The following is a 27,379-nucleotide window of genomic DNA, read 5'->3' as shown; positions in this document are numbered from 1 at the left end:
GTGAGGGTAATACAATCCGGGAAGAATTGACCTCACTTTCTTTTAGCTTCACTTGCTCTCAGTCAGTGATGTCATCATATAGCCAAAACTGTCCAAGTATTCAGTTCCCATGATGAAGAATGATATTGGGGGCAGGGAGGGGGAGAGAACTTATCAAGTCTGCTAAAAAGTATAAACTAGGTGAACAAGGGGGATAGAGTTCGCAGAATATTTCAGTTGCACTGAAAAATCCCATTCATGTCAAAAATATCTGTCTTAAAAACAAATTATTTTTACAGTTATACTTCATATTGTTTATTTTGAGACATCACCTGTGCTGAACTGGGCAGCATCATGAGGCAGGTATACTCATTACACTAAATTTATGTTTATAACATCCAATATTCATTTATTTCATGAAGATGCACTTTAACATGAAAGATTTCACCTTTGAAGTTTTATTGTTTTTGTTCAGGAGGATAAATGCTACATTAAGGACTACTATTTTTAGATCAAAAAGCATTTCTCATTCAGCTATAAGGCTTTTAGCTTGAAAACATTGGGCTCAATTCTCACATTACTTTTTGATGTGGATACTTCTTCACAAGGTGACTTTTACCATATCAGTATCTTAAAGTGATATAGTGCTTTGATGTGGTATGCTAGATGTCACCATATAAAACAATAATCGAACGAAACATGCCTCGTGGCAAATAGATATGTTTTAAAGTGGACCGAGAGGAAAAGTCACCACATAAAAGTATCACTGGTTCTAAATCATTTGAACCAGGTTTTATATTCTCCCCCATCCCCAAATGCTTAACTTTCCTTAATTTGTTTCCTAGAATACTCTGAGAGAACATTATCTGAACTGATCATAAAATAGTGCCACTGAGTCCTCATCTACACCAAGCAGAATATTCCACTATGAAAGTGGTATATAAAAGGCAGGAGCCACACTACTGTTTTATAGCGGTATTGAAGTGCACTGACAACTGTTGGGGCCCATTGACACATACCGTATACCGCTTTCATAGTGCTATATCCTGCTTGTGGTAGATGTGTCCTGGGCCCCAACAGTTGTCAGTGCCCTTCAGTGCCACTATAAAGCAGTAGTGTAGATCTTGCAGTGCGCTTCAACACTGCTATAAAGCAGTAGTGTGGTTCCTGCCTTTTATATACTGCTTTCATACCTGTTTCATAGTGAAATATCCTGCTTGGTGTAGATGAGTCCTCAGCCAGATATCATTTGTTGTTACACTGATTCTCTTAGGGGCTTTTGATTGGCCAGTGTCTGCTACATATTTTTTTAAGAAATTATAAAATGAGAAAGAACTAACTCGTGGCATACCAAGTAAATTGTGACCAACAAGCATGTGCAGCAGCTCACCAAGGTCTTGACGTAGTTCTTGATTTTGTTGCATGGTTGAGACTAAAGGGCAGACAATTTAATTTACCTATAATGCAATGTAAAGTACCTATGACAATCTGAGAGAGTTTTGATCTGGTAAGGCTATCATGCTGAGTAGGAAAAAGGTTCCCAGCCACTACAACTATTCTCCAGATCCATCTTTTGGGAGATTAAGAATTGCACAGTGATGAAACCTCTTTGACAGCTATATTTATATCAAAAACATAAAGAATAATCAGATTTTGGCAGCAGAAATGTTATCTGATGTAAACACTGGCCACTATTTCTTTTTCAGCAACAACTTTGGTGAACATAGATTTTAAATGGTCTGTAATGTATTGCTCTAGTTGATTCAGTGTCAACTGTCTGTCATAAACATATATCTTAATTGTGTAAGAAAGAATCCAGCTATAGTCTCTAATGCTGTATTCACTGTTCAGCTGGCTTGCAATTCTGTCTCTGGCTCAGTTCAGACAACACGTTAGTCAACGCAGTGTGAAAACTCCACTCAATGGTTAAGTTTTTAGAGGGTACTCCCTACACAACATGTTCTAATTCCACCGTTGTGTGAATGTGGGCTACCATGGAGTTGAGTAAAATCTATCGTAATATTTGATTGGCAGTTCCTCCGCCCTCTCTCCTCCACCGGTCCTCCCAACGGTATCCCATCAGCCATTGCTGCAAAAAACCAATCCCGGCAGCTCTTCTAGAGCTGCACTCTCTCCTTTCACCGCTCTTGCTAGGGAACTCTGTAGCCAATGAGAGAAGCCAACTAAATGGAAAATTCCACGGAGCCTGCCACGCAACACAACCCTTTTGCAGGAACTCTCCTCTGCACAGTGTTGATATTCTGCATGAATTGGTGCCAGAAGCAAGAAATACTGTTCGTTGTCCTCCTTCTCAATATGGTTGACAAAGGTTTACCTGAACCAACAAGAGTCTATATCAGTACGTTTGTCAGTGTGAACATGTCTGTCCATATGGAGAAAACCCTATGGCTGTGAACTGGGCAGCCTCATTCTCGACCTGGACTGGCCAATTGGTGGCCCTTCAGCTATTTTGGGCAAAAACCCAAAACCAAATGGAGGAAAGCATCCAGTTCAGCTCTGCACAAATCCATCTGTACAAGCTCTGTACAAATAAATCTTTTTGCATCCTGAGGACCTGCTTCTCTCTTCTTTGGATCCTCCAGATATTTTGGCCTCCAGCCCTTGTCTAGACTATGAGAATATGAAATTCTTTCTACTTGTCACACCAGTGTCACCTCCACCATTTTCTTGCTGCTGTGTTTGTTGCTGTTGTTCTCCATGAGCAGAGGGAGGGGGGAGGGGAGAAATGAGAAGGATAAAGTTGAATATAAAGTTGCAGAAAATGGCAAATGGGTTTCCTGTTGCAAGTTGGGGTTAAAGTGAATTCTGGCTCTGCAAAGGTTGTCAATGTCTGGAAGCATTTGTCAAGCGTCCAGACTTCGTGATGTGGCCTCAGGATTGCATGCCATGCGACGGGGCACTGGGTTGTGGGAAAATAGGGTATGCATGTGCTAAGGAACAAGCTGAGACAGAATGACTGACATCCAAATCCTAAGTACATTTACATAGGAGAGCGTCCCATTATTTTCGATCAAACATGCTTCCAAGTTAGTGGGTTTAGGAACAGTGTGTCAGAGTGGAACAATGACAGCGTGACAGCTTTGTTCACCCCCTTCAAAAGCCTACAAGTGGAAGCTAGTGATTTAAATGCCGTAACAAGGTACAATTTCAAAACACATAATGCATTAACAGAAACAAAAAAAAGCACGTACATTTATGAACAGAAATACAAAGGAAGTGTGGATGATTCACTGATTCACCACACCCTTTTTGTTCCAACAGGGATAAAAATAAAGCATTGTTTTCAAGTTCCTTATTCACAAATATTCTTTTAAATCACACAGACGTTCAGGATTTAGCAGTAAATAAACCATAACTTCAAGATGAGGAACAGAATTTCTGCCAACTGGTTCCAGACCAATATTCTTAGGCATATTCCATGCAAGCATTTTTACATCTGTCAAAGCTCCATAAACAAGCAGATCTTAAAGCTGTTTTATGTAATGCAATACAAGTCTGTACATGGGAAGCAAAGATTTCTGTTAACCTCCATGATGCAATTAGGTGTTGGCATAATTTTGCTGACTGGTGGAGGGTAGGGAAATAAGAACTAAATGCAACATACATTCTTACCTAGAATAGTTGTTCAATTTTTACAAGACAATACGAAACGATTTAAAATCTGACATTTCTTTCACATCCATGCAAAGGAAATTGATTACACAAACCTGCATTCTCTGCATCACTACTTGTCATTATTTTTATTTTCTCAGTATTTTAACCGTTTGTCATCTTAGGGTGTTTTTTTTAACTTTGCTGTTTTAAATCTTTTTCTTAAATCTGTGTTAATCTCTGCATTGCTGCTCAGTTTTATCTGGGTTGTGCTTTTATATTGTACTTTTATACTGTGTTTTGATACTGCTGTTTGTTTTATACTTTGGATAGTCTTCATGGTTTAAATTTTGTGAACCGCCCAGAGAGCTTCGGCTATTGGGTGGTAGATGTCTAGTAATAAGCTATACACTGTTGTTTTCTTATATAAGATGCTCTGGGTTAACATGGGTCCCAGAAGAAAGCTGAGGAGAAGGAAGAAAATCTAGAGGTCTGCTGCTTTCCAGATACACAAAGATTTTTTTTTAAAAAAAAAAATTAAAATAACGAGAAGACATCAGGGGCCACATGCAGTCCGCAGGCAGTGTGTTGTCCACCCTGCTTTATATGACCCATTATTTCTAAAAACAGTATTTACCTACCTGTTTTCACGTTCATACATTTCCTTTGTGGCTGTTCGTAGCTGTTCTATTTCTTGGGATGTTTTCTGTCTTAATTGTTCCAATTCATCATGCAGTTTGTTTTCATACTCTGTTTTGTAATGGTCTCTTAAAAATATTTTTAAAAAACATAAAGCAAAACTTGTTAACAAAATCATTTATCTTTCCTAAAATCACCTGACTTTGACAGACGTTACTGATTTTTTTAAAAAAGAGTCTGGCCCCATTCAGAAGACACCTTAAACCATGGCTTTAACCATGGTGGTTAAGCCAGAAAGCCAGGCTGTGTTCAGAAGACACCTTAAATCATGGCTTTAACCATGAATAAGGCTTTCTGGCTTAACCACCATGGTTAAAGCCGTGGTTTAAGGTGTCTTCTGAATGGGGCCACTGTGTTTTTCTCATTCCTAGATAAAAAGTACCAGCTTCTTGGATAAACTTCTTACTGTTTGCTTATACATTACCAATCTGAGTCTGAGTTCAGTACTAACTAAAATGATAGGAAGAGTTGCTATTCCCTAAAGAAACAGAAGATTTCTGCCTATCTGTTGCTACCAACTGAACAAATACTACTTCAGGATTTACACTGATTCCCTTTCATATAAATCAGTTTGCACTAATGATGATATTATGGTGTAAGACTGCAAGTAAATCTATAGAAGCTTTGCCACTAAGTAAGTAAAGTAAAAAAAAATTGCAGTATCAGTCTTTGTAAGCTATTTTGGAGATTTTAAAATCAAGTTTGGTTACTGAATCCAATTTTTAAGACATCAGGGTAAACTATCTTTAGCAATATAAATACCCCAAATCCACTCAAACAAATATATTCATTAATTTCTGCCCATGGTCATCCTCCCATAATAATGGGGAAATGATCATGATATGATCTGTCAGTTATGATTTTTCGTTATGTAGAAACTGAGACCTAAAGACTCATCCAGAATATGATTTTATTTACACGGTTATGGTTACCTCTGATAAATGGAGCATAAGAATTATGTTTCATATCAATTATTTGTCCGACAACTTTCTAATGCAATCATTTGTTGACACTGAAAGAATTGAATTGAATTCTATACCTGGATGTGACATATTTCTCATACATTTCTTCTCTGGCCTTTTTGGCATCTTCCAGCTGAACCTGAAGCCTTTCAAGACGATCTTCTTCATGAGCACAACGGACATTGAGTTCCATATTTTGACGGTTGAGGTAATCCTTATCTTTTTGCAGCAAGGTAACAGACTGCTGTAGTGTTGCAACCTTTAAATTAAAATATCTATCTATCTATCAGGCAGTCTGTATGTAGAATCCCCCCTCTCCCAGAAAGATCTTTTATTATAATTTCATTTTATTTAGAATATTTATGTTGATCTCCCAGGGTGATTTTCAAAAACAGGATGCAATTGTAACTGGTGGGGCAGCTAACTTATTTGAACAACCTGGATTTGCATTTATACATATTCCTTGCCTTGCTCTTCAACTACATTATCTGTATTGGCACCTGCTAATTTCTCTTTCTCTGCATATGATATTTTTATTTATTTATTATTGCATTTATATCCCACCTTTTTTCCTGCAAGGAACCCAAGGCGGCGTACATAATTCTCCTCCTCTCCATTTTATCCTTGCAACAACCCTGTGAGGCGGGTTGGGCTGAGAGTCTGTGACTGGCCCAAAGTCACCCAGTGGGTTTCCATGGCCAAGTGGGGACTAGAACCCGGATCTCCCAACTCCCAGTCTGACACTCTAGCCACTACACCACATTGGCTCTCAGTGTGGTGTAGTGGCTCTATATGATACACTATAATCTAGGTATATAACCGACTCTAAACCTATTTGATTATAATCTTATAATATATATTTGGTTAATTCATGGATTTTTATGTGTTACAGTTGAGAGTCCCCATGCTTTCCTTCCTAATATCTGAGCAGGGGGTTGGACTCGATGGCCTTGTAGGCCCCTTCCAACTCTGCTATTCTATGATTCTATGCATGGACAGTGAAAATATGGGATCAAATTAACTTCATCCCACTCTACTGAAGCAGCAGTATTCTCTATAATCCAGCAGATTATAGAGAATAATGAAAAGAATGATCCTTTCCGAAACTTCCTCATATGGATTAGGACACTATTTGGCAGATCTAGAGTGTTGCAGGTCAGAAATGTATTAAGTACATCTCATTTAGTAAAACAGTACAGAAGCTATCGGAATAATGAATTCTGATTTAGCTATTTGAAAATGATACTCCCAAAAGGCAGGAGCACACAAGGCTACATGGCAAACTAAACACAGTGGTTTTATTATTTTAGGAAAACCTGGTCAGAGAAGGGATCCCCAACTCATGAGTCAGACTGACCAGAATTACGTTGTGCCACGGAGCTCCATCTAAATAAATCATTCTAGGCATATCCACTACTACTGTAGTAAACTATTTGAGGATTGTTTCAAAGGAAACTCTAGTTTTGGCACTCCTGTTAATTTAAATAGATGTTTTGAATAAAGCCCAAATAAAGATATGAAGATTCTACCTCTTTTGATAAATCATTTCTTTCTTTTGTTAGTGCTTTCTGTGACACTTCTAATATTTCGTATTTTCTTCGGAGCTCTGAAAAGTCATGTTCAAATGCATCACGCTCACTGTTGAAACAAAAGCATACTATGATCCGTGGATGTAAAATGATGTTCTCAGTTCTCAATTTCATCAGTAATCTGTTTTTCTTGAGCACATCTAACAAGAACTGCCCTTCAAATATTCTTGTACTAGTTCACGTTTAACTTAATTTGGCCCCCATTGATCTGAATTTACTCCAGTAGCAATATTTGGGTTCTTTTAGAATGTTTTCTCAAAACTTCAGGTAACAGAAGCCAGCAAGCTATCAAGACTTTGCAAGATCATACATGTTCACTCACACTTTGAGTTTTGACATCAGTTTTCTGCAAACGTGCAACACAGGCGTTCAGCACAAATCCTGCAAAATTCTCTGGTTGACATACTAGCTCTAACATGATTTAGGTTATTCTTCAGAAATATGCTATCCACCTTCCTATACTTATTTTCAAAATGTGAATGGAAGTAAAATAAGAAGTACAGAATCAGATGAAAGAGACATCAAAAGTCTTCTAGTTCACTCTCCCTGCCAATACAGGAAACCCAATACTACGGCATCCCCAACAGGTGGCCATCTAGCCACCTGTTGGGAGTCTCTAACAAAGAAGAGTCTACCATTTTCTAAGGCATTCTGTTCCACTGTCAAACAGCATAGGAATCCCATTGGTGGAATGATGGAGGAAGCCATTTTTGTTGATTTCCTCTCCCATGCCTTGCCCCATCCCCCTGCTCTGGAAGGTTGCAGAGGAGGGGGAAATCACCAAAAATCATCTTTCTCCACCTTTCCGCTGGTAGAAGACTTCTGAGCAGAATTCTGTTCAGGTGATGCTACCGTTGGCAGAAGCAAACTTTGTATCCATCCCACTAAAGACCTACCACTTATTAGAGCGTTCATCAAATCAAAGATTTTAACTGTTAAAAGATACGTGACTAGCCAGTGAAATAAATGAACATGCTTCAGCACCTCAAACACCTTTTGACTATCTGGAAGGAACAGGACAGGTCCTCTTTACCATAAGTGCAGAACCTCAGGCCTGGGGCCAAATCTGGCCCTTCTAGGTTCTCCATTCTAAAAGGTTGAAATGTGTCTTTTAAAGCGTCATTTCTGGTAGTAAGCGATTTAAGCTAAAATAGGCTGGTATTTTGGTATTTTCGCTCCCTGTTCTTTTACTTTTGGCCCTGCCCACCCACTACTGGAATGTGACTACACAAAAGCGTTCCGAAGTGGAATATGCATCTCAGACTGAAAGGGGTTCTGCAGCCCTGTCAATAAGGGCCCATTCTCACCCACAGGATATAGGAGCTGACTTGTGAACAGGTTCCATTGAAAATGTTGTGTTAAAATTAAAGTTCATTCTATGATCTTTACTAATACACACTTACCATTTCACTTTATCATAGTTCTCTTGCCTATAATCACCTTGATGAATCATTTGTTTTGTATCAGCTAGTTCAAGTGTTAATCGTTGACATCTAACTTCCAACTCTGAACGATCTCTTCTCTCTACTTCATAGTTCTGGGGAGGGAAAAAAAAGTTAAAGAGTGAAAGTGACCATAGGCAAGTTCGCACATCATGCTACGCCACCCTGAGAATAAGCCACCATGGGTTGGTTGTTCAATGAATAACCCAAGTTACTCCCGACAGACGATCTTGGCATGGCTGCTTTCTCTCTCAGTCCTCCCACCTGCGCCCTATACATATCCCAGCTGCCTTTGCAGCACAACCCCTCTCAGCCAAGAGCTCCCACCATCACCCGATCACTACATAGCTGTTAGGATCAAGCCTGTTCTCCTTTGTGTGGGGGAAACGGTTTCAGGAGGTCAATCAAACTCAGAATCCGAAGAAGACAAAGAAGCAGGACTAGAAATTTACTAGCTAAGACAGGAAGCAGGGGAGGAGATCCTCCAAAACTCTTCAGGAATCAAAGAGGAATCTTCCCAGGAGCTTATCGGAGAGAATGCTAACAACTCAGAGCTCATCCTCCCCTGGGAATTCAGCTTCTGTTGGAGTGTGAGGGGATTTGGGAGTAGATGCCGGAGTCCACCACAGAATCAAGTGGGCAGAGTTGAGAGCAGGTGAGAGGCGCTCTACCAGGCTAGCCACTTGCTAAAAACTTCTCCAAAGACCCTCCTTGAGCTAAAGTGGTTCTTGGACTGTGTGGGAAACTCTCCCTTTAGTTAAAAGAACAACTGCCTAACTCAGTTAGTCTAATTAAGCTTAGAGGAAAACTCCTAGCATTCTCACTCCCTTCAGGTGTGAAGAGATGTCTATTTGCTGAATAAAGCTTTGTAGGTTACACAGCAAACCTCTTTATTGTATCGGAACTCAGTGGGAGGACTTGGAATCACAACAGCAGCTGTCAAACCTACAAGATCTCAGAGTCTAGCATTCCCTATGGAGGAATACCCCCCCCCTCCGCTGCCTCAATTGCTATCCCTTTCCTGAAGAATTTTAACACTGGCAACTTTTTTTTGGGGGGGGGGGGAAGGGTTCCTTCCTTCCAATTGTGCAAATGGAATTGTTGGGGAGGGCTTCAGTCCTTCCAATTTGTGCAAATTGTATAGGTATTTAATTTTTTGGTCCAAATTTGTGCAAAAGACAGTATGGTGGGTTGTTTTTTAATCAGTCTTTCAAATTTGCACAGATGGATTCACTCCCCCTCCCCCACTTCCATTAGCGGGAAATGGTAACCAGATACCACCCATTAATCCCAAAAATAAATCGAATCAAATTAGTAATATACCGATATTAAAGTTCCCCCCCTATTATACACTGTTTTCAAACTCACCTGCACTGCATAGTTCTGCACCCTGTGCTAGCTGTGGTTTTTCTACTCTGAGTTACCAGCTTAATTATTTTATCATACATTATGTGTTAATTAGCTCACAAATTCCAGGATGTTTGCATTATCACTAGCAATGGTTTTTGTGATGGCCACTGTTAATAACGTAATTATCACTGTCTGTATTATCTGTACTCCGTTTCCCTCTGACCTCGCTGGTTACAATCCCACCCACCTTGTCCACCACCCAGGACAACCCTTCTTGCATCTGATGAAAGCTTACGTCATAATAAATGTATTAGTCTTTAAGAAGCCACAAGTCTCTTTGCTCTTTTTGTAGTACACTATTTTACTAGAAAATGTATAAAGGTATTTCTTCCTTTTCATTTATTTGTTTTTACCCTAGAGAAAAATGTATGGTTTTAGGTCTATTTCTTCTTATTTTAGCAAACCTATGATCTAGGTCTATTTTCTCAAAAATTACTTTTGAGGCAATCCCGCTGCCTGCCACTGTGGTAAAAGTGACAGCTGTGTCCATAGATCATATTCCTAATGGAAAAATGCAGAATTTTAATACAGATGGAATTGGGCAGTAGCATGCTATCTTCTGCCCACAAAGACAAAACGAAAACAGGAGTTCATGCTCTCATTTTTTGTGAATTTTGAAACATTTATAAATTGTCCTTCAACTGCAGTTGACCTAATATGTCCTATTATACAGCGTTTCCCCAGTTGCTCTCCTGAGTCTCTTATGATCATTTTACTTCAGGGTACCAATAAGACTATTACTGAGCAAGTGGCCAAATTTTTGAATCTGGCTATTCTCATTAGACCACTCATGGGTGTCTGATCATTATTTTAAACTTACTGATTAGCATTTTTACAGATTATGTATCCCTTCTTCTTTACCATCATGTATTTTTATTACGTCTGTGCACTTATATGTTGTAATGGTGGTCTGTTGACTGTAAATAAAGATTGATTGATTGAATATGCAGTTACAGTACATATTTATCCAAAATTGCAGTATGGAGCTTGACTTATGACAACCCTGCAATGCAGTCTAGTGTTGTTGTGTAGACAGTGTAGACGTGAGTGGGTCCAGGAGAGGTAGCCACTTCTAAAACTCTCCAAAAAGGCCTTAATAACGATCACATTCTCAAACTATATTGGTTAATAGAACATCACAGTTCTACAACAAAAGTAGAGGTACTTCATTTAAAATGTTCAAAAGAACACAACATGATGGCACTGGGTTTGAATATCATTTGAGGGTTTTAGCACAAATCTCATCAATGAAAGGGTGTGTGGTTAGAATTTATTATTATCCGCATGATGTGCTTCAAGTTCCCTGAACAGATCACAATTTGGGTATCACTTGTTTGTAATTTCCCATGCCTTTTGGCAGTATGTTATCCCTCAGATAGTATATAAAACATTTCTCAGTGAACTGACATACCTCTATGACATCACTTGAGGGAGCAGAGAGGCCAGTAGGTTTTTATGATTAACTAGCTGTACCCTGCCACGCGTTGCTGTGGCTCAGTCTGGTTAAATTGAAAAGAAAAAAAAGACAAAGCGGATGTTTCTAATATGTTTAATTTCACAATGCTTGTGGATATACAATATTTTTAGTTGTTCCATTGTCTGTGTAGATATAGAGATTGTCTGGTTTGCCGACTCTAGAACACGCAACATATAATTGTCCATGTGAGAAGCAATCTGTGTCTAGATCTAAACCGCACAATTCTAAAGATTGGCCCTGAGCTTTGTTGATGGTGATTGCAAACGCCAATCGAATTGGGAATTGCAATCTCTTAAATTGAAATGGCATATCTGTTGGAATCATAGGAATGCGAGGAATGAGGACATCTTCACCTTTGAAAGGTCCTGTCAAGATTGATCTCCGACTATAACAATTGCCACTTCGTCTATAGTTGGAGCATTGAATCTTCGCACATGTTCTCCAGCAGGCGTTTTGTCAGCATGAATAACAATCTTGTGTGTATCAGATGGCATCATGTCAATTGCTGTTTTGAACAAATGTACTAAATTGTTTTTTTCGTGAAGTAGCTGTTGAAGTTTTGAAACGATGGACCTTTTTATGCCGGTATAAATTCCGCAGCGTGCATTTAATTCATCATTGCCATCACCAATGAAATACATTTGTAGGAATTTATGTTGACTATGAAATACAATGAGTTGTATTTCCTGATGTTAGATAGGAAATGCTTTGATTCTGCGGTATATCCGGCAAGCAAAGTTTGTAATGGCTCTGGTGGTTCTCCAAGTTGAGGCAGTTTAATTTTTCCAGCAGCGCAACACATTCCTTTTGTTTCTCCATTAAATTTAAGAGCCTTGCAATAAGGACACACTTCAGTCATAGTGCCAATGAGAACATGCCACCTCAAACTATAATCATCAGCTGGGTTGTAATCGTGTGATTGTTTACCACGGAGTCGTGTTTGATGCTGATGTGCTGTTTCTCGTTGACGTCTTTCAGCCACTCTCAGCCTGTCGCGTTCATTCTGTTGAGAACAAAGCAGATCTGAAGCTGTAGAATGCGATTGCAGTGCTCGCAACCGTGCATCCTCAAGTCTGGCTGAACGTTGCTTGGCTGGTTCCTTGGCACATATTTGAGGCATTCTTTTTCTTTTTTTCTCGTTTGCTGATGCCCGTTCTTCCAGGTTACTGGAAACTCATGGCAGTTACCTTTCTTCTGAACGTGTAACTGTCACAGGTGTGACATTTATATTCACTCAGCCAATTGCGAGAGAATTTTGTGTCAAAATTTCAAAGCAATCGGTGAAGAACTTTCGGAGATATAATGACAGTAACGAATGGTCTTTTTCATTTTTATTTATATAGATGAAGACCCTATGCTCTACAACAGAAGGTTTGGCACTCAGTGACATGGTCATGCTAATGGATTAATTGGAAAATAAAGCAGGAACCACAACGTTTGGAAGCCATTTATTTTATGAATAAAGTTATGAATAATAAAATGTATATATAAATATTGCAACACTGAGGCTGGAACAAAGGGTTGGGGCCAAATTGGATGTCACTTTTGACAAACACGTCGGACCAGCTCTGCATTTAAGCAGACAGTAAAGAATCCAGACGTGGGAGGATCAGCATTGTTGCCCTGAGCTGCCAATCATCTGATGGTTCCTGCTGCTTCCTCCCTTTGAACCTTCTGACTGAGGGAAGGGGTGTAGCTGTTTTAGCTGTTTTTAATCTTTGCTTTTGGTCCTGGACAGCAGTAGCCTCTAGACATCATAATTCAAGATACTGGTGCGAGAAAATACACAGAACTGTAATAAACCGAAGGTGGGAGTGGCCAGTCAGGAGGAGGTGGAATGGGGTAAATGTGGCCAGCTGGGGAGACAGGGAGTTAGGTCAGTTAGAGTGGACAGTTGAAGAAGAGGGCTGGAAAGTGATGAAAGGGTCTGGAAAACTGGGAGCTATAGTGTTGATTTTTCTGTGAGCATGTTATTTATGCTGCTGTTCTTCGACCAGATTATTTTCATATTCCTTGTTCACCCAAAAATGTTCTCATCCTGTTATTTGTAAAATAAACCCTACTGTTTTTGAGAAAAGTCCAGGAGTGTGCTATTTTTTGTGCAGACCCATATTAGCAGGGTTTGGGACACATCCTCCCCGCAAGGAAATATTAAACTTTACAGAGGTTTGCATCAAGAGACACATGTACTGTCAATAAAGAGAACCCTATGCTTGAGCATGGCTAGCACTAAGATGGAAAATCCAATCTTAGTGCTAACCAAAATCAAATTCCAACGCCAACAATGGAAGAATGCCTATTGAAGATATTGAAGTTGGCAGAGATGGCAATAATGAGAGATAAATCAACAGCTACATTCATATCTGAATGGAAACCTCTGATAGAATTTTTGCAGAAAACAGAGAAAAACGATGTATTTGTGGATTCAGTGTATGAGATATAGTTAACTCAGAAGAAAGAAAAGAACATGATTATTGTGTTAAATTATCAAACAAGGAGAGAAAATAATTCACATTTATGATATGTAGAGAGCCGAAAATATAACTTAACCTTTGTGTGTGTATTCTTTTCTCTTCCCTCTACACTTTTTTTCTTTCCCCTTGGATGTAATGTCGTTATGTAATGCTTTTATGTTATGTATGTTTGCGAAACAATAAAAAAAATTGGACTGTAAGAAAATCCAATTTTCTAGATCAGCATTGCTGTGACTGGACACCGTAAGGTTCATACCAATGCAGACCGATAGGGTCTGGCCACAACTAACCCTCGAACTGTGAGAATATGAGCTGCATGCAAGCCGCTTTTAGTTTCCAGCAATAACCTATAAATATGGGATTCATAGATTTTTACTATGAAGTCCAAACATGGGTACTTCAGGTGGTTTGTGGATTAAACAACCCAAAGTTAACCCATGGGTTGTTCGCACAAGTTGTGGGGTAATTAACCTACAATTTGCCACTGAACTACAATATGTGTAAACAAGATCATACCGTACTGTCCTAACACAGGACAGTACTGTCCTGTGTTAGGCAGCATGAAGGCACCATCTTATTATCATGTTTTAGAACAAGTTCTGCCTACATGGTGATTTCATATTAGCAAAAAAAGTCCATTAGAATGACCCATGAGTAAATCTCAAGTCAAACTAACAATAAAAAAAATACACACTACTTGTGCTGCTTCAGTTTCGTAAAACCTTCCATCCTTCAATGCTGCATTTTCAACAATAGCTGTCCAGGATACAGTGCACTTCTTAAAAAGATACACTTATTAATAGGTAGAACAAGCCCTATGTTTACTGCAGAAAACTCTCAAAAGTTCTAAACAGGAAGTAGAGTTAGGAGGAATAAAATACATGATCTCCTATTGCATATAAGAACGCTCTCCTTATATGGCCACTTTAGGATGAAATAAAATTATATCGTTTGGGATGAAAGGTAAATAGTTCTGGTACACTGCAGTACAGAGATCTATATAGGTTTCCTCTGCCTTCTATAAAATCCAATTGTATGTTATGATTGTTAGCAATCACCACTCCTGAGTTTTTCACTCCAGAGTATCGTGGAATTCCCATCAAAGTGTAACATGAAAAAGTAAATTTATTTTGAAAAGAATAAGTAGTGATCTTAGCAACACCAGCTACTTTTTTGTTTGTTTGTTTGCTGGCTGCTAAAAAGCTCATACTACTTTTTACTTACCTTTATATCCTCCTTTCCTTTTAAAATTGTTCTATTCATGGGATTTTGTTAATGTTATTTAGTGAAATCAGATCCTTTTAAAATGTATTGTGCGTATTTCAGGCCTTGAACTTTTAGAGACATCTCCCTGCCATCCTCACGCTCTAAACTAATCCCCATCACTGGCAAGATTGTTTAAACTAAAGTGATTTCCTCAGCTTTCCCCAAAGACACACACACACACACATGCCTGCACTGCTACCATTTAGGGATTCAGAGTGTGTGGGGTGGGGATGAATCTGCAGCATACTTTTTAACATGTTGGTTGTTTTATTATGGTTTTAATTTTTGTGAACCGCCCAGAGAGCTTCGGCAATTGGGTGGTATAAAAATGTAATAAATAAATAAATAAATAAAATACTAATAAACTGTTAAAACTCTGCCAGTCCTAATCAGTAATTAAAACAACCACCACTGATGTCACAAGAGGGTACAATTTCCGACCTGTCCAGTTGGATCAGTGGTTACCAAACTTTTTCAGGTAACCGCCCCCTTGGTTCCACAAACTCATGCCCAGTGCCCCCTGGGATTCCAATGGGGTCAGGGAGGGAGGAGGAGGGGAACGGCGGTGGCTAGCCTCACGCCAAGGAGTGCCCGGAGGGGCCAAAATGCTGCTGCAAAAGAACGCATGTGCTTAAAAAGCAGGTCAATCACAGCAGTACCCTAATTTAATTAAAAAAAAAAATCTCCATTTTTTGCAAACCTCTGCTAGGAGGAGGCACTTTGAGGAGGGCCTTAGATGATGAGTGTAGTATATTTGGGTAGCGTCATGCCGGGAGAGGCGCTCCATCAGCCCGAGTTGTCCAGAGCCATGCTGCCAACAAGACCCACTTCAATCCACACATGTATTAATACCATTTAAGAAGAGTCCTTTTAACAGTGAATTGAAATGTTTCAAAAAAGCACCAAACGTGAATAAAGAAACATACCCTGCTTGGTGTGCCCCGCCACGCCGGCTGCAAACAGAAGCGTTCACTCTCTTTTCCCTCCATCCCTCGGCAAGCCTGGGGCGGGTGCTTCCCATTTAAAGAGGCCATGCGCCTCTGGATCCTGCTGGTCTGGGCCCCCAGGCTGAGCAGCAGTGGCAGCGGCCAGGCAGAGGAGCTGAGCTGAAGAGCTGAGAATGTAAAAGGGGGCGTGCTGCACGCAGCCCCTTTAAATGGGAAGCACCCACTGCAGGCTTGCCGAGGGAAAAGAGAGCAAACATTTCTGTTTTGCAGCCGGTGTGGCAGGGCACACCAAGCAGGGTATGTCTCTTCATTAGCATTTTGGTGCTTTTGAAACATTTCAATTCACCATTAAAAGGACTCTTCTTAAACAGTACTAATACATGTATGGATTCTTCTCCTATATGGCTTGGGACCAAACTACCTTCTCCCATAAAAATGTCCCTGGGTTTTAAGACCTTCTGGAGAGGCACTTCTTGGAAAAGACCACCTCGAGCGTCCCCTGCCCCTTAACACCCACCTATGCAATCCCACCCCCCCCAAGGGGGCAGTACCGCCGACTTTGGGAACCACTGAGTTAGATGAATCACTATTAAAGCAGGTGGATTTATTAAGTCCTGATAAATGAGTTTCTTTAAATTTATTATGCATTTCATTTACAAAGGAAGGTTCCCTAAAATCAGGTGCCATAAAATTGGCTGATTTTAACAATTTTAAGAAATGTGAGAGGTTTGCAATACCTGAAAACCCCTTACAGTTTTCTAGACTGTTTCACAAAGGGAGGAGCCATAGCTCAGTGGCAGAGCGCATGTTTTGCGTGCAGAAGATCCAAAGTTGAATTAGGGATCCAAACTGAACCACTAACCCCAAAATCAGTTCAGAGAAAGGTTTGTCTACGGCCTTCCCCTTTCCATGTAATTCATCGCCTATTAGAAACATCTTAGTAAGCAGCTTTATAAAATTGCTTTTGAAAATTGCATGCAACCTTTTCCCCAAAATGGAGCAATACCAAATATAAGTCAGCAAAATTTATGAAGCAAGATTAAACTTATTTCCAATAATTCTTGGAACTATTTTATGGCATTTCCAGTAATTATAGCCTTTCCAACTTTGATAAGAAATAATGTCACATTCTTTCCCAATATATAAATTAACTGCTGAAGTGGACAATCTTTTTCTACATATGGCAGTTAAAATTGACTTATTTTCATTTGGCAGAATCAGGATTTCTTCCTTCAGGTTATGAATGAGAAGAAATGTTGAGCTGAGTTTCAAATTTGACACCCGTAAACAGCTCCTTCCCATAGATATATAGCATGGTGTCTAAGAAAATATATTTCAATAGAGCGAGTTCAGTTACAGCAAAGCACACCTGGGAAAACAGTCTGCATTCACAGTAACTGCAATTAGAACCAATTTCATTCATACTCTGGAGGGCACTAGGTTAAATTTTAAGCTTTTGCCAGGAACTGAATTCTAAATATTTTCAATGTCTTCTGGGCAGCACCCTCTACTTTCCCTGAGCAACATCCTCAGCCCTGATCCTCTTTAATTTATGGAAGCAAAAGCATAGGTTCTAGATGTCATGCCATTGCCACAAATACTTCAACCACTGTTGAGTAGATACTGACACCAAGTGGTAAGAATTAGCAAAGGTTCAGGTTTAACTATTTCTTCACCTGCTCTCAAAAGAGAAATCAGGCAAGATAACCTATCCTACAGAGTGAATGGGCTTGGATATGGAGAAATGTTCCATCAAGTTTGATCTCAGCAGAACTGAAGGAAAACTTTTATAAATAGCAGTGTTATTTGCCACCTCATTGGATTTCTAAAATTTTTAGATCTAGGAATATATATTGGGAATGTTTTGCTTTACCTACAAACTACAAAAGCTGGGCATTTGTGATTTTGTTACATAATTTGAAAGACATAGCATTAGATTCTGAGTTACAACTTTTAATTGATTTATGAACAGCAGCTAACATTTCTATTGCAAGGTACTTGAAGACAGCTGATATCCCACTGATCTGAACATATGGCATATTGCTGTTGTGTCTAAAATAAGCTACTCTTAAGGAATAAAGGTAAAGTTAATGCTGAGTGATTTATGGCAGAGATTACCCATCTCCGCTGTACAATCATCTGTATTTTACTCTTTATTGTGAACTAATATTTGGAAGATTGAAAAAAGAAAAAGGTTGATGAATAATAACCAACTTTTAGCTTCTGATTACTACATAAAGAGAAAGGAATTTAAACACACAGCATTTTTACTGATATCCAGCAGAATTTGTTTTGTATTACAGAAATTAGTTATGGGTTCAGCTTTGATGAAATTTAGTAACAATAAGCCACACTGAAGTTTATTATTCTGGTATATTCAGATACAGGAGAGTTTTTAAAAACATGTTAGAAGAAACCTAGTTCCATCCTATCTTTTCTGAAACGGTGTTCCAGCGAGCTAAACATAAAGGTTTTCAGTTGACTTTGGTCCAAAACAGAACAAATTTTCTCATTTCATTCAAAAAAATGTAAGTAATTTAGCAAATAAGAACTTCTACATAAAAAGTAAGAAGTCTACAGTCTCCCATTAGGCACTGCACTGGCAATACAGCCAAGTTCACGTAGCAATGGTTTTCCATTCACATGACTGTGAGCTACGGGCTCATACAGTCCCCTCCTTTATGTGCCTGCAAGGAGAAAGAAAGCTTTTGAATTTAAACCACAGTTGCCTGTGACATTAGAACTTGGGGAAACTGTAGCTCCTTTAAATTAGTTAGCGAGAACAAGTCAGTATCAAACCGTGGTTTCAGAATATGGTTTGATCACTATCTAACATTTAAACAACACCACAGTTCCACAACTTTAGGTATTATAGGGAATTGTGGTTATTTAAAACCAGAAGAGGATGCTTCCTTTGGCATATGAAAGTAAATGGGACAACAGACTGTGTGAGCATAAGACACACCGCAGTTAAGCTTGCCATTATCTCTGAATAGAATCCGTTTATCAAATCTTGTGCAACAAGTCTTAGTTGTGGTGTGGTGGCTGCACACAAAGCCAATACTTAGTATAAAAATGGAAGGGACAACAACAGGCTTGAACTTAACACACCTGCCTATGCCCCCAAGGGTTTATCAAATCTTAGTGCATAATATGTTTCAGTAAGCAGTTTACAAAATTTCAGCCAATAAGCGAGTCAATAAGACAGTTTTGACTGACAAGTATACAAAGCTGCCCTTTGTATACTTCTCTGGGACTGAGGTATTGGTCAGGAAAAAGCAAATCTGTGTATGTAAATACCCAACATAAGCAGTGTGCTACACAGAAAGCTGCAAAGTTCAATTCATGATACTATTACTGCTTTGAAACATTACTTTAAAAAATATTAATCTACAGACCTCCATCAAACGTTTCAGCTGAGATTTGTAATCATTCAGTTCTTCAGATACTGTTTCCTTCTTCACTTGTAGTTCGCTTAGCTCTTTTCTTAAGGGATGTACTGCTTCATAGAATCTAATCTATAAAGCACAAGGTAAACACAGTTATTACTCTTCAAATGAATAAAAGGGTTATAAATATTTTATACCGTTCTATCCTCCCCATCCACTTCCTCCTTTGCCTTGACTTCACTTCACTTTGTAGCTTTCAGGCATAGGCTTGTCTTTTTAAATTCTGTATAAAGCACTTAAAATAAACAAAGCACTATACCAGGGTTGGTGAACATTTTCTCTGCCAAAAGCCATATTTCACTTCTCCCTTTCTGCTACCCACTTCTCTCTCTCTCTTTCTCCCTTCCCCCCTGTCCATCAGGCTGCCTGGGGGAGGGACAGATCACTCTTGCCAGAGGTGCAACATTGTGATTAACACCTTTGGCAGTATGATTTTTAGAGAAGATAATACTAAAACTTAGGATGAATATCAGAGGACTCCTACATCTGACTGCCTATAATTCGATTAGATGGACCATCAAAGGTCAGAGGCAACAATGCAGTTCCCACATTTTCTGATAAGATCTTGGGTGAGAAATGTATCCTACACATGTCTCTTTGAAGCGTGATCACTGAAAATAAAGGTCAGGAGATCAACAACACAGATCAGAATGCTACCTCATAAATTAAGCTAAATACCAAGGATGGTGCTCATTACACTGACAGGTTATGGGTACTAGAGGGAATCGGGATTTGTTATATACATAAAATCATGTGATTGCGAGGAAAGCAGACTTTTATAAAGGTTTTTTTAAAAAATGCAAAAATACATTTTATATAACCACATTGTTCCAGGAACCACATTTATATAATGATCCCAGAATACATTTTTCCTGCATTCACAATTTTTTTTTCTTGCACTATTATCTCCATCAGAGTGAACTCTCTAGCATTGACAGATTTAAGCTTCTGAGATCTAGTCAAACTACTCAGTTCACTGTAAGTGCATGTACTTACAGACACATATTCAGGAATAGAAAGTTCATCTTCTGGAAGAGATCGGAGTTTGGTGTAGTATTCATCAGTCAATTCAAGGTCACGCAAACTGCGACGGATATCTCCGGACCGTTCTCTTAACTGATGGTTATTCTTTTCTAGCTGCTTCTGGCGCAACAAGATGGTTTCCATTTCCTGTTTCATTAGTTCTTGATGCTTTCTACAAAAACAGATGAGCTATTATTCGTGTTTTACCTAACAGAACCTACCGTACAAAGTTAATAATTTTAACTCCTTTGAATCCGCTGTTTCATAAACACTAATATCATAAAACGATCAGAACTAGTGTTACTTACTAGAAATTATAAAAATGAAAACTAGTGTTGCTTCAATACTTCTTAATACTTTGCATGGTATTAACACTACCAATTCATTTGCAGAAGCCAAGCATAAAAAAACCAGATAAGCATTAAAGTCTTCAGATAACTCAAGGTTAAAACCACCATTGTTACTCCACAAATGGAAGGAACTGGAAAGAGAGTTGTGCTCATATTAGGATTCCTTTCTGTGACTGCAAATCTATTTGCATTCATGGACCGGGCTTGGGTGGCACTCTGGAGCTTGTTGTGGGCTATTTAACACTTTACATATCCAATCTCCACTTGAGCTGTTTAAACCTTGCATAACCACTTTAGCTAGGTGTGCATGACACAACAACACCATAGAGGGGGTGGGGGGGGTGTCACACACCACAGCCTCATTATGGGTTATTTAAACAACCCATGGTGGGCTGTTGTGTCATGCAAACAGCCCCATGGAATAACACTGCTGGGCACAACTCAGAATAATTAAGCATAATTAAGCGCTTATGCTCTTTTCCCAGTGCAAGCTATCAGGGAGAGGGACAGATGTTTTCTCCATTTTTGCTTTTGAAACCGTAAGTAGTTCTGTGTAATTTAAAAGCTCAATTCTAATAATTTCAACACTAGTCAGTGCAATGAGAATATTGTTTCATGTTGACCGGAGTGGGCAACTTGAAACAATATGAATGTGCTCTGAAATCCTTAACGCATCAACACCACGCTTATATTTATTAGAAAATATTACTGAGACAAGAACATTAGAGGTCCAGCTTTCCAAGAAATATGCTTTTTCCCTTCATTATGTTTGTTCTGATGACCTCTATATAAGTACCCATACTATCTGCTACAATCTATACAGGTATTTGCAGGAATTAAATAATGGAGTGGTTCAGAAATCACCAAACCATAGTTTGGCAGTACTTGCTCTCTCTCCTTCTTACTACTGTTGCACACAGCAATTCCATCACTAATTTCCTGGTCTGAAGCAAATCATCTTTTCTCCAATTGCAGTTTGTACTTAATCTGAAAACCAGAATGGGAAATTCAGAGTTTAACCCTAGTTACCAATCCTGGTCTACAAGACAAGCACAAGCCAGTTTTCTGGTTTGGACAAAATTAGTTTGCCTAAAATCAGGAAAGGGGAGCAGGAATCTCTGAGTGCACAAGGCAGAGGAAGAAGCATACTGGTCTGAGGATCTGGGCCAGCTCATTCACATGTGTTAATGATAGTATGGCATTACGTCTGTACCTCCTTAGAGATTTGAAGTGTAAGTACATAACTTAATGCAAAATTTGCACAAAAGATTGACAGAAAATTATAACTGAGCTTCTACTTCTGAGTTCAGAATATATTAATTTTCTCTTTTTTTTTCCTTTCCATACCGAGCATCTTCTTGTTGTAATGCCAACTGGTTATCTAGTCGTAAAGACAGCAGCTGTTTCCCATGGAGAGCATCATTAAGTTTTTCTTCTAATTCTTCAATCTAAAGAAAATATTTAAATAGAAGAAAATAGGATTTCTTGAGGTGCGCCAAATTTAGTGTTTTTTTTAAAGAGCTTACAGATTATGTGGAAATGAAAAATGAAGGCATTACAGTTCTGATTACAATTTTACCTATACTTTTATGTGCCACATAGCATTAACAATAAGGACTGTATTATTTAGGCACCCCACACACAATTTTAATATGTCCAAAATCTCCACCTTACTCATCCATCCCCTTCCTTAATTTGGGCACTTAGTGGCAACCACTCCGTCAGGCTACTGAACTGTTTCCATCCAAGCTAGTCATTGTAAGAGATGGAACTTTAAGAACTGGTGCCAGAGTTTGCCTTTTCCCTCATCCTTTCTTCTTTTCACGTTGTGCATTTTAGTCTTGCCGTTTTTTAAAAAATAGATCTCTAAGCTATCCCGAGAGTCTTTCTGGCTGAAGAATGCTACAAAAAGGCCCTCTAAATAAAAAAAAAAGAAATAGCCATTTCTGATGATCATGAATGGCAGACCTTCATGCCGTATTAAACGCTTGGGAAAGGAAAGGAACCTCTCGTGCAAGCACTGCGTCATTACTAACTCTTGAACGGACGCCAGCTTTCACTGACGTTTTCTTGGCAGGCCTTATAGCGAGGTGGTTTGCCATTGCCTTCCCCGGCCATTATTACCTTTCCCCCAGCTAACTGGGTACTCATTTTACTGACCTCGGGAGGATGAAAGGCTGAGTCGACCTGAGCCGGCTGCCTGAAACCAGCTTCCGCTGGGATCGAACTCAGGCCGTGGGGAGAGTTTCAGCTGCAGAAACTGCTGCTTTACCGCTCTGCGCCACACGAGGCTCTTTAAAACGCTTACTACTAAGTATTGCCTTGAAACATATTCAAACACTCTCATCAAGGGATTCTAGTCATATAGTTCTTTGAAAGTACACCACTGTATATGCATTTGGGAAATGTCACTTAGGGCGCAGTCTTATTGGGATTTCTATCAGCCTCCAAATGCAGAGGCTGATGGGAATCCTATGCAGAATAGGAGGAGCGCGGAGGTGACTTTTGTCTCTGCGCTTCCCCCACTCTGCATTTTAGCTAGATGGGCATTTTTGCCTGTCTAGCTGGGGCTCTAAAGAGTGGGAGGGAAGGAGGCTGGGGAGGATTTTTCATAAGCTGGCCACCCTGGTCCCTTCTCCAAGAACTGCGCCCTTTGCCTCCTGTCCAAGCTCATGTTTGCAAGCTTGTACAGGCAGGCAGCACAGTTCTTTCCATGCCGGCTGCATGTGTGTGTGGGAGCTATCTCTGGCCTCGGATCCAGGAATCTGAATAATCCTACACTGCCCCCACCCCTCAACACTGTCTAATGGCCACGGGATTGTTTTCTTACTTAGCAATTTTAAAGATATGATTGGGCTGTTAGCTCTCCAGGCAAAAATCAAGCTGACATTTATAATGCACAATGACCCTGTTTGGAGAACAAGCTGAGCCATGGTGGTTAAGCATTTTGAGCTAAACATTATGGCTTAGTGTGTCATGTGAACCATTTCTACCCATGGTGACTACATAACCGTGATTTAAACACGCTCACTAACCTTTTGATGCAAAACGGTTAGCGGCATAACCTTGGGCTTAGTGCTTTGTCTGAACAGGCTCAATGATAGACTTACAAAGTTGTCTTGTCACAAACACATAACTTGGAAGTACATCCCAATGACCTCAGTGTGAATTACTTCCAAGTAAACATGTTTAAAGCAAGTTCTAAAGATAAAACATGCAGAGCACGAAAGTAGATTTCTGTATTATTTCTTGTATGCAATGATAATTAAAACCCATGATTCTACTATGCCAGCATAACCTTTAACAAGTCATTTAGAACAGCCTTATTTCACAGGTACTGTGGACCTGTGTACTGCAGACACACATCTAAAGGACAATATTCTACACTTTAAAGTTTTATACTTTAAATTGTACTTTATGGTTTTGATTTGTGTGAACCGCCCAGAGCATTTCTGCTATTGGGCAGTATAGAAATGCAATAAATAAATAAATAAATATCATAGGTAAAAAATTATGCTGGGAAAGTGACAAGGGATTCTTTTTTTAAAAAAAAGATAATTAACAACTACACATCACTATAGCTACCAATAATTACTTTGTTACTTGCAACCCCAGAACATGCACACACACGTGAATGAGCTCTTACTTTTGTCAAGTATTCCACCTTCAGGTTATCTAACATCAAGTTCTTCTGGGAAAGCTCTATTTTCAGTAACTGGACATTATGAAGCAGCTCTTTCCGTTCAATAAGCTGTCTAGTAATTTTAACTGGGCCTTCCCGATCTTCTGAGGAAGAAATATCATCAGTGGGTAGTGTAGTCTCCAAACTAATATCTTCCAATTCTAAAGAGCTGGACACGTTAACTTTTTTAGATTCCCTGGAGCCTTTCCGTGACATTCTTCTGTCAGTGTGGAAAGTTTTTCTACTAACAGTTCAAGCAGCCTGAAAAGTAAAAAAAAAGAAAGAAAAAGGAATCACTGATAAGCAGAATGGCTTTATAGATTTCATCTTGCACCATCTGAAACATGGCAAATGTACAATTATACACAAAATCAAAAGCTACATACTCACATTTCAGCTAGTATTCATGAAATTATCTTCTGTGAAATAAATGGTTTGTCAAACATTTCTTGCATCCATGAAGCTCTTGTTATAATCTGGGATGCAATGCTGTAGGGATTACACTGTGTAAGAGCACGATCTTATGCACGTTTAGACAGAAAGGAGTCCTACAATCCCAACATCCCCTGGCTAGCATGGCTGTTGCTGGTAGCTGTAGTACTTTTTTCAGTCTAAAAGTCCGTAGGATTGCACTCTAACTCAAATATTCATTGCTTAGCCAACAAAAGAACATAAGACTGCGGAACAAAATTGATAGTGATTCAGTTATATAAATCTAGGAGAGGTATTGGTTATTAAATTTTCTACTTCACATTTTCCTAGGCATTCCAAAAGCTTATTACATTAAATGAAAGTACAGTATTTATGTTCTCTTCCTTTTTGCTCATATTTTTGAGTTACACTTTTTATTTATTCCTAACTTAAGCAGAGTAAAAAGTAGGCTGCGTTCTGATTTCATGATAAATCATGGTTTATTGTGGTAGGAATAAACCTAGGTGAGTGTTGGGCTTGCATGGTTTCCTCTTCTCCTCTCCTCCTCTGGAAAAGCCACAAGGCATTCAGCTTTCACTACCACACTATCCAAACCTAACAAAGGACCTGTTCAGGCAACACACCAAGCCATGGTTAGGCTAATAACCCTTTTGCTGCAAATGGTTGGTGAGTGTGTTTAAACTGTGTTTATGTAGCCACCATGGTTAGGAATGGTTCACATGACAGACTAAGCCATAATGTTTAGCTCAAAATGCTTAACCACTGTGGCTTAGCGTGTTATCTGAACAGGGTCAAACTGGGCTTAATCTTAACTATGGTTTGTTTGAAACAAGCCAACGTCAAGCTATGACTGAGTTTGGACGACACACTAATCAACGGTTGTTTCCCATTCTGTTTCTATTACCACCCCCACATTGATTAGTGTGTCGTCCAAACTCAGCCACTGGCCTGGTTGAGACAACACGTTAAACCATGCTGCTTAACCACAAAATGGTTAAGGGCATTCCCTTAACCATTTTGTGGTTAAGCAGCATGGTTTAGCGTGTTGTCCGAACCAGGCCAATGTGTTATGAAGTTGGTATGTTTCAATAAACCATAGTTAAAATTTCGGGTTTAGAAGTAATGCATGCCACAATTTCGGGTTTAGATGTAATGCTACTAGTCACACAACTGTGTTGGGAAGGAAAGGGAGATTGTAGTGGGCTCGGAACTCATTCCTCCTCAAAGAGATGTTCTGGAAAATATACTTGCAATTACCACTCCATTCTCTATCCCTTAGTTGCCATCCTTGTGGCAAGTTGTTGATTGTAAGCCTATGCGGCAGGGTCTTGCTATTTACTGTTTTACTCTGTACAGCACCATGTACATTGATGGTGCAATATAAATAAATAGTAATAATAATAAACTGCAATATGGGAATAATATTACCTAGGGTGACCATATGAAAAGGAGGACAGGGCTCCTGTATCTTTAACAGTTGCATAGAAAAGGGAAATTCTGCAGGTGTCATTTGTATATATAAAGAACCTGGTGAAATTCCCTCTTCATCACCACAGTTAAAGCTGCAGGAGCTAAACTAGAGTGACCAGATTTAAAAGAGGGCAGGGCACCTGCAGCTTTAACTGTGGTGATGAAGAGGAAACTTCACCAGGTTCTCCATATATACAAATGACCCTTGCTTAAATTCCCTTTTCCAATACAACTGTTAAAAGATACAGGAGCCCTGTCCTCCTTTTCATATGTTCACCCGATATTACCAGCTCCTGCCATCTGTTCTGTTACAGGGGAGGTTTCCGAAAAAACAGTTCTCCTGATCGCTTATGCCCATGTGGAAGCAATGAAATTGAATCAGTTATCCACGATCTACTCTGCTGCTCTTTTTATAGAGAGATTAGAGAGAAATTGTTGCTTGACACCAGATTAGAAATCAATGCCACAGAGGACAGAGACACAATTGAGGCTTTTGCAAAATTATTTTTGAATGCTATGAGAATTAGATCTCTTTGCTGCATACTTCTCAAATTTGCATGTAGCTTCGCCCTACTCTTGTTTGTGCAAAGTCTAGTCGGTCACGTTAATAAAGTTGATAATGAGAATATTACCGGCCTGCCTTACAGGGCTGTTGCAAGGGCTGTTGACAGAACGTATGTGAAGGCCTTTGTTCTCAAATCCATGTTAATTACTACTACTCATTAGCCAACCTTCACTTGCTCGTTGATCAGCTACACAACGAAGAGGAAAGAAACAAAAACTATCCGACAAGGAAGACTGAAAGTTGGGGGGGGGGGGGTGCGGAGAATTCAAGGCGGAACGACGGCGTCCCGAGTGGGACATTTATGCCCCTTAAAGGCCGACACGTCTCCTGCGCCCTTCCTGGCTAGTCAAGGCGTGAGCAGGAGCCTCCTCGCTGTACTATGGTGTCATGCCAGCAAACACGAGAAGAGAGATGGGGAAAGGGAAGAAAGGAGCGCGCAGCCCACCACTCACCTCACGGCCCCTCAAGTAACCGACTGCGCACGCGCTATCTGCTACTGATTCGCGCATAACCTGGAGAGAGAGAGAGAGAGAGAGAGAGAGAGAGAGAGA

The 27,379-nt window shown here is 39.5% G+C and overlaps 1 protein-coding gene across 1 annotated transcript in view; it reads right to left on the bottom strand.

Moving 5' to 3' along the window:
- Positions 1–27,316, bottom strand: part of PIBF1 (progesterone immunomodulatory binding factor 1) — a 132,210-nt gene extending 104,894 nt beyond the window's left edge. Inside the window, exons 1-9 of the mRNA XM_063126002.1 lie at positions 27,281–27,316; positions 24,326–24,622; positions 22,027–22,127; positions 20,303–20,501; positions 19,256–19,375; positions 8,245–8,378; positions 6,782–6,890; positions 5,330–5,511; positions 4,233–4,358 (exon numbers count right to left, since the gene is read on the bottom strand). Coding sequence (XP_062982072.1) covers positions 4,233–4,358; positions 5,330–5,511; positions 6,782–6,890; positions 8,245–8,378; positions 19,256–19,375; positions 20,303–20,501; positions 22,027–22,127; positions 24,326–24,577 — 1,223 coding nt within the window. The 5' untranslated portion in view covers positions 24,578–24,622; positions 27,281–27,316. The remainder of the gene's footprint in view (positions 1–4,232; positions 4,359–5,329; positions 5,512–6,781; positions 6,891–8,244; positions 8,379–19,255; positions 19,376–20,302; positions 20,502–22,026; positions 22,128–24,325; positions 24,623–27,280) is intronic.
- Positions 27,317–27,379: the final 63 nt, after the last annotated feature.

Source organism: Elgaria multicarinata, chromosome 5 (genome assembly GCF_023053635.1).
Source record: "Elgaria multicarinata webbii isolate HBS135686 ecotype San Diego chromosome 5, rElgMul1.1.pri, whole genome shotgun sequence".
Classification (NCBI taxonomy): Eukaryota; Metazoa; Chordata; class Lepidosauria; order Squamata; family Anguidae; genus Elgaria; species Elgaria multicarinata.
This window is presented reverse-complemented; position numbering and strand designations above follow the sequence as displayed.